This window comes from Glycine soja, chromosome 19, assembly GCF_004193775.1.
Source record: "Glycine soja cultivar W05 chromosome 19, ASM419377v2, whole genome shotgun sequence".
In the NCBI taxonomy this organism is placed as follows: Eukaryota; Viridiplantae; Streptophyta; class Magnoliopsida; order Fabales; family Fabaceae; genus Glycine; species Glycine soja.
The window spans coordinates 41224243-41234358 of record NC_041020.1 but is presented as its reverse complement, the minus strand read 5'-3'; the positions used below and the strand labels follow the sequence as shown (position 1 = coordinate 41234358).

Sequence of the window (10116 nt, the reverse complement as noted above, 5' to 3'; positions counted from 1 at the left end):
ATTTTGTATTCATGCATAATTAAGCACAATCACTAACCTTCGGCCATTGCTCTCCAAACGGTGCTCAAAGACTTAAATACACAGAATGCTTTTTAACAACCGTGACTGTTATTTGAAAATTATAAAGCTACTAGATACGTGAGTGAGAAAAACAGAAGATAGTGGCTGAAAAAAAATTAGGACTACTCAATATTTGATTTTTTAAAATAAAAAGCAAGTCTAACACGTTCTTCCACTTTTGATTTATTATCCAGTACGTGAAATGGTTAGCCAAACCTTGAAACAAATTAGGTACTAAATGGAACAGAGAGTTGAAACAATTTCCCACCTGAAGGAGCTATTTCCAATTAAATTCAAAATAGAAGGATTTTCTGGCCAGAGGCTACCCATAATTGTCACTGATTCGTAAGTTATCAAATAAAAGAAATAGAGAGGAAGACAAAATCACCCAAGGGACAGCAAACATACCTGTTTGCAGTCACCATATTCTGAAGTGTATCCAAAACATTTGTTAAAAATTAAAGAGAAGGGATACATGATATATCAGTTAAAACAGTTGTTTTTCATACATTTAAAATGTGGAAGAATGAGACTTCTAAGAAATCTACACATATATAAAAACAAAAAGACAATGCTAGTTTCTGTTATCAAAACCACACTTATATGTATAAATCTCATGAAAGTGCAGCACATATCTCATGCCTTAGCATTAGCAGGCTCATCATCTTCTTCAATTTCCCTACTCAAGTCTTCTTCTTCTTGCTCTTGAGCAGCACTGAGGCGGCGCTTCCGCAAATCAACTTTGGTATGGCTACCCATCCGAGTTGCCTTCTCTTCATCAATTCTACTAAGATCCTCTATCTCATCCCACTCAAGGTCCTCCTCCTCCTCCTTCTCATTCTTCGAGTGCTTATTTGCAACCAATGAATCTTTTCCATCATTTAATTTACTTTCCATTATCACAATCTACCACAGAACCATTCCTCTTATCCTCTTCATTGATACTTTTCTTAGTTCCATCACTCATCTTCTCAACAACCTCTTTGTTCTTGCCAGCCTTTGATTCTTCAACAGACTCATCTCCCTTGCTTTGCAATAAATCACCTCTCTTTTCTTCCTTAGACCCCTCCTCAGCAGACTTATGCATCTCTTCCACATTCAATCTATTTGTTCCATCCCCATGCAACACAGAATCTCCTTCTTTTCCCTTATTCTCATCTTCTTCTTCAACATCCCAACTCAACTCCTCCTCGTCCCTCGACATTCTCCTCACGAGCCTCGCCCTCACATCCTCAGCTTTCTTGAGCCTGTAAACTCTATAATAATACCTACACCAAAACGTGTCATGGTCAACAACACTGGGAACAACCCTCTTGTAAACACTCTCCATAGCCGCATTATCGTTTAAAAATCCTTCCATTTCGTCCCTCTTTTCTTCCAACGAAAACCTCGATTTCCACTCATTATACTCATCCGAATCCTCCGGCACTTCGGTGTAAGTGCTAACGTCACTCTGAATTGCACGAACCTGTGAGTCAAACCTACTATAGCGCTTCGAAATGAAGCTCTTTTTTTCTTTGGTGCCGGGGTTGTTTCTGTTATTATTATTATCGGAATCGAGATATGATGTGATGTGAGCGGTGCCTTTGGCGACGGTGTTTCCGAATTGGTCGATGACGTGGCCCACCGTCTCGAGGGAGCGGTGAGCGACCTCAATCTCCTTCTTCAAACCGGTGCCGAACTCCTGCAGGTCGCGACGGTAGGTCTCGATGATGGATTCCGATTTCGCCGGTGGAGGAATCGCGACTCGGTTCTTTGACTTGCGATTCGTTTTGGCGCGCATTGTAGGAGTCGGAGAAAACGGAGGTGAAGAAATTCATGAGACAGAAAGATTAGAATGTTTTGTGAATAAGTTTAATAATATATAAGAGATGGGAATCAGCTAGAGTGCTCGTGGGGTAATCATCAGCTAACACCCCTTAACCCAAGAAGCTTGAAAGATATAGTTCTTATGAATTTAAATTTAAATGATAAAATAAATAACAAACAAACTTATCTAATAATAGATTCATTCTAACTTCATTCAAATTAAAAGATAACTATTTACCTAAATCAAAACAAAATCATCAAATGTGAAATTAAATTAAAATCCTAAATGTTGTGTGATTATATCTTAATTTAGTTTACTAATTAAACCTTTGGTTTTATAAAGGTTTGAAGCGCATCGAGAAAAAGGAGAGGAGAAAAACAGAAATAGAAGAATAATAAATGGATTAAGAGTGAAGCTTGAATAAGGATTTTGATGGATGAGATTTGGTTTGGCTTTGGTGATGGGTGGCGGATGGAAGGTGGTGGTGCATAATAGGAGGGCTTCGTTCCAAGTGGGGCTTACCGACGACGATGCCTTCTAGTGGTTGGAGTATAAGGGGCTAAAATGAAGATACACATTTGTTTTTCATTTGCTTGAAAGTTTATATTCAAATGATAATGGAACTTAAGATTTGTATGTTTGTTATGTTATTTTACATACGATTTTGGTTTGATTGTTGTTTTGATTTACGGTCATTTCCATTGGTGGCGGTTTGACATATGGTTATAAGGGAGTGACACAAAGATTCTGTCATCGGGCATTTTTTTATTTTTAATGAGTGGAACCAGAAAAGCAAACTACACCCTCAAAGTTGACACCGATCGAAATGGCATAAGCTAAATAATAAGGGTCTAAGCATAGCTAGACAAGATGACTAAGTGACCAAGGCTTCAAATGAAGAAGAACCCTTCTTAGCTAGCCAACTTGCAAATTAATTGGACTCACGATAAACATGACCAAAAGATAGACTCCAAGGCTAGCTTCTGAAAGATCTGATGTGGTTGATGATTGAAGCATAAGGATGAAAAGAAGCACCAAAAGAAGTGTATGTTTAACTGTTTTAGGTAAATGGCCCTTCTAAATTAAATTATTCCAATCCCTCATAGGTGAGGCATGTGAGGTATGCTCAAACCTGATAACCATAAGTGGTATTGTAAGACCCTGATTGAGAATGGTCCTAAATAATAATATCATCCTGTTGATCATTTAGCACAATACTCATAAACTTCAGTTTTGTATCCTCAGAAAGAAGTGTAGCCAACATGTTCTAGTGCCATGAATTAAAACATCCTTCACTCGGAGAGCAATATTCGAAAGATGCACATAATCAAGGGATTGACAAATAGGTCTTTCATCTAAAATCTTGTCAAAGAATAAAGATACCTCCCCTTTGCCAATACGAACTCGAAACCCATCTTTGAGAAATTTGAGAGCTTTAATGATGGATGCACATGTGTACCAAGTACCATCCGTACAATCAGCTCTCATGAAATGAGTATGTTATAGGTATTTATCAGAAGCCATTTGAAACTAATGTCTGTGAGGCTCATGCATTGTTGACCACTCTTTCTTTCCCTACAAAGCAAAATTAGCATCTCTTGCTTCCCTGATGCCTAAACCACCTTTATTCTTTGAAGCTGTTATTTTGTCCCAACCAACCCAATGACATGTTTGCTTCCCTAAATGAAGTTTCTCAGCGTGAAATCAATCTCATCACAAATCCCTTGAGAAAACCACAATTTTTGCATAGTGTAATTTGGAATAGATGACAACACTGCTTTTGTCAAGGTAACCCTTCCAGTTCTATTTGAGCAATGCACCTTCCAACCCGCCAACTTTGAGTTGATACAGTCCAAAACAAAAGGCAAAGTCTTAATTCCTCACCCTACCTAACATCATAGGAAATCCCAATATATTTCCCAAAAAACTGTAAAAAAATGTAAAAGTTTAAACAACTTATTAATGTAAAATTTAGGTGTTTCAAACTTTAAGAAATTGTATAAAAAGCTATCACAAATTAAAACGTAGCAAGTTATTTGTTACGACAATGTTGTAACTAATATCATTACAGAGAGGGGGACAAAATTCACATTATCTTTTTTAGATATTAGGATCAAATTCATCAATTTGAAGTCGAAGTACAGAACATATATATATATTTTTCCTTTTTTTTTTTACCCCAACGATGATTCGAGATCATATAATGAAACAATTGAAATTGACTTATGTTCAAAGAATTCATTTTTAATTAAATGTAAGTTACTGTTTTTAAATTTAAATTAATGATAACATAAGTTACTATTTTTAATTGTAATCAAATTAATTATGATACAACTTAATATCATAAATTTATTATATAATAATAAATTTGATTACATTTATAAATGATAACTTCTATCAAATTAATTTAATTTTAATTAAAAAATATACTAATGACTATTAAACATGATAAATCATAATTAATTTTATTAATTTCAAAAAAGGTAATTTATATTTATAATAAATTAAAAATATTCATAAAAATACATTAACAAATCATAATTTCATTGTATATAAGAGGAGGTAGAAAAATTAAAAAAATGAAAACATGATTTTGTTTATAAAATGCACAATGAACTACCTTTCCCTTGTGTATTTTTTTACCCCCTTTTACACAATGGAAACATGATTTAGTTTGTCAATGGAGTCATGTTTTCGTGAAAAAGGTGTTTCTGAAAAGAAATATTTAAAACCCACTTATGTAGTGCCAATAGAGATAATTAATGTGCTAACAGTAGCACCCAATTGAAAGCCTGTTACCGGAAGGCCCATTTATTATATAAGCCCAAGCACCAAACTTTGAAAGAGGGAATTACAAACGGTGGTAGCAGTACAGTGTGGTTTAGGGTTTCTTCCTCAATTCTTCAGTGTTTGCGGAGAGAAAGAGAGAGCAATGAGAGAGATACAGTTACCCTTAAGCCAAACACAGAAGGTTCGTCTTCAGAAGGCTCTGGAACAGTTAGAGTCTCTGTCAACGAAGGTGAATTCCGATGCTTCGGTAATCATCGCCGATTCCATCCACGTCAACCACGAAGATGGCGTCCTCAAGGGACACGGAACCGCCGACCTCAACGGCGAAGTCGTCGCCACCCTCTGCGGCGTCGTCGAGCGCGTCAACAAACTTGTCTACGTTCGCGCGTTACGCTCCAGGTAATCTTCCTTCTTAACTTCTTAACTTTTTTTTTCTGTTATTATTTTCGCTACGAAATAATGTAATAACTCGTAGGTATAAACCTGAGGTTGGTGACATTGTTATAGGGCGTGTTGTTGAGGTACACCTTTTATTGAATCAGCAGTTTTACTTGCATTTGTTTTTTGTGCTTGTTGCTGTTCTCTCACTTAATATGATTTTATTGATTGTTGTGTAGGTTGCTCAGAAGCGTTGGAGATTGGAGATAAATTACAATCAGGATGCAGTTTTGCTGCTCTCTTCTATGAACATGCCTGATGGTGTTCAGGTATTTCATAACACACTTTTTTGGGGATGTATCTTACAATGATTTATTAGAATAGTATCTGGAATCTGTATGGCTTATAAATCTCTGTTTTTTAGAAAAATTGGGGTCATTTGGTTGTTCTTTATTTAAAATAAAAAGGTGTTTTGATTTAAGCAAAAATGTGTTTAATTGATTAAATAAAAATGGTGTTTTCTGCCCCAATTAAGATGAAAAATGGAAATCCTCTCATTCAGAATTATTCATATCCATGCTAGAGGCGGAGGACAGCTGTGGATGAGCTAAACATGCGCTGCATTTTCGAGGAGAATGATGTTGTTTGTGTAAGTCCAGTTGTGTTGTGTATACTGAAAATTACTTACATTATTGTATGAAGGAAATGACAGCTGATTATTTTCCGGACCTATGTATGTGACACAGGCTGAAGTTCGTGGTTTCCAGCATGATGGCTTACACCTTCAAGCAAGGAGTCGGAAATATGGAAAGGTATGTGGTCTTGAAAATTCTCATAAATCGTATTACTTTGTTTTTTACTTGCTTCTGTTTTCCCCTCAAAATGTAGTTGCAGATTGCATAAAGTAGACAGTAGTAAATGCAAATTCTCTTATGAAATGGGCATTGTTGCTTACAGATATAATAGTACACTGCTTCCAAGTCCCAATTATGTTTTCCTGATTGAGATACGAGGATTTCCTTTTGAAATGAGGGTAAATATAGTTTTAGTTGCCAGGGTGTTTACAGGGATTTTATAGATGACATGCAATATATTCTGGTTTTTTCGTCAGTGTTTTACTGTTACTAATGTCTCAGTTGTATGGCAGCTTAATAGAGGTCAACTGCTTACTGTCCCACCTTATTTAGTGAAGAGACAAAAACAACATTTCCATCATCTTGAGGAGTTTGGTATTGATTTGATACTTGGCTGTAATGGATTCATATGGGTTGGGGAACATGTTGAAGCCAAAGATGACATGATAGAAGATCAAGTGAGCCAATCTGATTCACAAGTTTTATTCCCTAATAAAAATTGTGTCAGTCTTGAAGAACAAGAGAAAAATTATACAATATTGGAGACAAGAAAATACATATCCAGAGCTGCTAATGCTGTTAGAGTATTGTCAACCTTAGGCTTCAATATTACATTGGAAATCATCAAGGGAATTATTGATCTAAGCCTATCTATGAATCTTGATATACACGATATGCTTGGTTCTGAGTTTTGTGTTCTGGTTGCCGAAAAAGAGGCTGAAAGGAGAAGCTCAATGAAAAAAAGGCGGTAGAAATGGAGGGGGCTTTTTGACTCAACAACTATAATTTGGTTTTCAATTTTACTAAATTAGTGTGACTCGTAAAGATAAAATTCCCAAGATAGTGTAAGTCATATTTCAGACTAGCAAAGTATAAAAGGGACTTGATATGGATGAAGTACGGAATGAATGTTTAAAGACGTTGGATTTTTTTGTTATGACCTTTCTTTTCTTTTCTAAATATTTCTACATATTTGTTTGAGATAGATAGCTATTTTTAAATAGAAAAAGGAAAAATGGTAGTTGTTGTCTAGTATATAAATCGAACAAGTATGATTTGGAAAACGGGACTTGCTATTTTTTTATATATAAAATTCAACCCTCGTTGATTTTACCAATAGCTTTGCCATGTTGGGCTTGCTGTTAGAAGTTTCAAGAGGTTGCTCGTGAGCAGTGTTTGCATGGCTGTGCAATTTATATGGGTTTATCTCTATATATGAGCTTGTGAAATCCAACCATCTTTTCATGAAATGAATTGCCTGGGAAGTCAACCCAGTACCATTATAATGTTGAACTTGCCGTTTGGCAGTTTGGTGCTTGCTCATTTGTAGGGTTTGTATTGTATTGGTTTATGTCTGATGAGTTTCTCAAATTCTATAATTAATACATGGGCAAATTGTTTGATTACATTGATCAAAGGGACCTTGTTTCCTGGATTTACTTGATATCATCAGCCTATGCCCAGATCGGGGATCTATGTGAAATTGTGTCTTTATCTGTGGCTGCATCCAGGATTGAGTTGAAATTAGTAAGATCCGAGGATGAGTAGATTTCAAGAGCTGGTATTGGCTTGATAGTAATGTACTTAAAATGAGAGAATATTGGCATTGCAATTTTGCTGCACAAAACTCACTTGTTAAAATATGCAAAGTGTGGCCCCTTGGATCAGAGCAACATTGTATTTTGATAAGTTGAGCGAAAGGAATTTGGTTTTATAGGGAGATTTTTTTTAATAAAAAAAACTAAATCAAGTTCACATTTTTTTTCTCTTGGATACGAAAATGGAGGTAAAAGTATTTTGAATTTCAACTCTATTTTTATCAAATGTTTTATTTCGAAAATTGCATTTGAAAACTAAAATCTCAACCACCTCTGATGCAAAATCTACATATCATGACTACGTTATATTTCATCTTTGGGAGATTCTTGATTACATTCTGAAATTTCAAATTTTCTGCAATGTGAGACACGGCGATAATACAATATGCAAAACTTTTGAAAACGACCTATAGCATTCTCTTCATTTGATAATAGGAAGGATGCAACGTCGGTATCTTACTGCCCTTGTAGATGCAAAGGCTACTCCATGAGAAATCACTCATCCAGGAGTTGGGGACCATGAAGTGCTACAAGGAATGTCACATCTCATTGGTGTGTGTCATAAAATTGAGATCCATGCGAAAGACGAGCCAACAAGCCTTGATAACTGTTAACAACCAAGTTTGGGTTCCTTAATCCGTTCTCTGAAGCCATCCAAACTGCAAGAGACATGCTTCAGGTAACAAGTTACAAGAAAGTAAAGCTAACAGCAAATCTAGACTACTTGAAAGTATATGTACCTTCCATGCGTACATTCCCAAGAAGGCTACTACATCTGCTGACCAAACAACAGCAAAGGACTTCCAAAAGAATGGGATTATAACATTGATCAATGGGATGAGGAGAAAAAGATAGTTGAGAGCTTCTTTCTCATTCTTTGAGCAATCTCGAGCTCGTAATGAAGGAATTGCTGCACAAATACAATGAATTGTATTCATCATAAATTCTTTTACATTAACTAAAGAATCATAGCAATTATGACACCAACAACAATGTATTTGACTCCTCTAAAGAGTGGAAGTGTTAAGTTAGTAGATGAGAAACTCAACTGGTGATATTTCAACATTTCATGATATATATCTGTATTTTCATGATATGTTATGTATATGTAACTAATATTAACTGTTGATTCTTTTTTAACAACTACGATTACTTTCTCCTCTGAAATGATCAAATCCAACAACAATAGTATGAAAAAGATTACTTACTTTATGACCAAATCCAACTACAATTAGTATGAACGAACTACTGAGAATAATTACATTTGGCTTCAATTTCAAATACAAAGCATTAATTATAAAAAAATACATCATCTTTAGAAGGTTCTGAAAAAATCTCATAAAACCGATCAGTGATCACTCAAACTTCCTAAAAAATGGTAAGTGGCAAAGCATGAAGCAGAAAGCAAGCAAGCACTTGTTGTTTCATACAACAATGAATCCAGAACGAAATTGGCAGGTAAAGAACTTACTGAACATCCAAATGGACCACATTCCCATTAATCTCCAAATGTCAGGTTCATCAGAAGGGAAGATGAGATTAAAAGACAAAGCTCCCCCCAACAACATTGAAACATACCCTTGAACCTCAAAAACACTGTACAGAACCGTTCCGGGCACTGCAGGGTTTTTTGTAGCCGTGGAAGCCCTTGGTGCAAAGGTAGCAGCAGTCTTCTGAGCAACCTGCCACATAACAAAACAAAAACATCAAAATCACCATCAATCTACTCTCACCAACATGCAAGCTCGAAAATTTCCAAGAAAGCGTGGACTTTTACGAACTGGGCATCCTTAAAATTTGACTTAAATTAAAATTCAAGGATGATTCAGAAATGGGAAGTTAGAAACCAACCTTTTTAAGTTCTTTGTCAATAGGAGAAGAAAAAGTGGATGTGTTGTCCTCGTTGGTGTTCTCTTCCACTTTCTTCTCCTCTGCAAGTTCCTCAACCACTGTTTGCGTGTCTACTTCATCAGAAGTGGCACGTGCGGAGAGTGTGGCAAGAACCGGAGAGTGTGACAAGAAGTTGGTAGCAACCGTGGAATGGAACCTCGGAAGGTTAAGGTTGGTGGTGATGTTTCGAAGCGGAGAGAGGAAAGAGTAAGGGACCCCACCAAGGTAACGGTTTGTAGAAGGCGGTGAGATTAACGTGTTCATTTTTTCTTTTTCTTTTTCTTTTTTTGAATTCTGAAATCAGATTCTCATAATCGGAAACTGAAAATCGACGACGATTGAAAAGAAGAAGGAAGATAAGGAATGTGAGGTGGAATTGGAACGAAGCAAAGCAGTGAGACGTCTAAACGACAACGTCCAGGAACCCGCTTAAAGTCTAACGGTCTGAATTTACTTGTTTCATCTATTTTCGTTGCATACTTCTAATTTCCTTTTTTTATATAGCTAATTAAGTTTTTATATTTTAAAAATAATTTAATTAATCTAGTCGTCAATTTTTTATTAAATTTTTAAAATTTTCCTCTTCTGTAAAAATATTTGAGGGTTAGCAATGAATTTAGGATAAAAATTAATTTGAAAAGTATTTTTTTGTAGAATTTAAAATCGTGATTTAAAGTGAGAAAAAAAATTGAATAAAACTTGATGTATTTATTAGTAAATTTTGAGTATAAGAGAG

The 10116-nt window shown here is 35.6% G+C and overlaps 2 protein-coding genes and 1 pseudogene across 4 annotated transcripts; 1 reads left to right on the top strand and 2 right to left on the bottom strand.

The window, feature by feature from the left end:
• Nucleotides 1–531: 531 nt before the first annotated feature.
• LOC114399999 lies at nt 532–1931 on the bottom strand (annotated as a pseudogene).
• A 2787-nt stretch (nt 1932–4718) lies between these two features.
• LOC114400237 (exosome complex component RRP4 homolog) lies at nt 4719–6832 on the top strand. Of its 3 annotated transcripts, none has more exons than XM_028362583.1 (6): nt 4738–5059; nt 5168–5181; nt 5278–5367; nt 5622–5687; nt 5785–5850; nt 6186–6832. In XM_028362583.1, the coding sequence occupies exons 1-6, from the start codon at nt 4945–4947 to the stop codon at nt 6642–6644; spliced, it is 810 nt and encodes a 269-aa protein (XP_028218384.1). In that variant the 5' UTR covers nt 4738–4944; the 3' UTR covers nt 6645–6832. The 3 variants fall into 3 exon arrangements, with proteins under 3 accessions (XP_028218383.1, XP_028218384.1, XP_028218382.1); XM_028362581.1 differs by having other exon boundaries at nt 4803–5059; nt 5136–5181; XM_028362582.1 differs by lacking the exon at nt 5622–5687 and having other exon boundaries at nt 4719–5059; nt 5136–5181.
• A 932-nt stretch (nt 6833–7764) lies between these two features.
• Nucleotides 7765–9849, bottom strand: LOC114400239 (protein RESISTANCE TO PHYTOPHTHORA 1, chloroplastic-like). The gene is made up of 4 exons (XM_028362584.1): nt 9342–9849; nt 8962–9172; nt 8231–8400; nt 7765–8149 (listed from the first exon to the last, which is right to left on the bottom strand). The coding sequence occupies exons 1-4, from the start codon at nt 9642–9644 to the stop codon at nt 8123–8125; spliced, it is 711 nt and encodes a 236-aa protein (XP_028218385.1). The 5' UTR covers nt 9645–9849; the 3' UTR covers nt 7765–8122.
• Nucleotides 9850–10116: the final 267 nt, after the last annotated feature.

Excerpts from the sequence above, each read along its gene's own strand:
- LOC114400237 (XM_028362581.1), top strand. The coding sequence starts at position 4,803 with ATGAGAGAGATACAGTTACCCTTAAGCCAAACACAGAAGGTTCGTCTT. Across the intron at positions 5,368-5,621 it reads ACATGCCTGATGGTGTTCAG|AGGCGGAGGACAGCTGTGGA; the intron begins GTATTTCATAAC and ends TATCCATGCTAG. Across the intron at positions 5,688-5,784 it reads AGGAGAATGATGTTGTTTGT|GCTGAAGTTCGTGGTTTCCA; the intron begins GTAAGTCCAGTT and ends TATGTGACACAG.
- LOC114400239 (XM_028362584.1), bottom strand. The coding sequence starts at position 9,644 with ATGAACACGTTAATCTCACCGCCTTCTACAAACCGTTACCTTGGTGGG. Across the intron at positions 9,173-9,341 it reads TTGACAAAGAACTTAAAAAG|GTTGCTCAGAAGACTGCTGC; the intron begins GTTGGTTTCTAA and ends GTTATGTGGCAG. Across the intron at positions 8,401-8,961 it reads GTGGTCCATTTGGATGTTCA|CAATTCCTTCATTACGAGCT; the intron begins GTAAGTTCTTTA and ends GTATTTGTGCAG.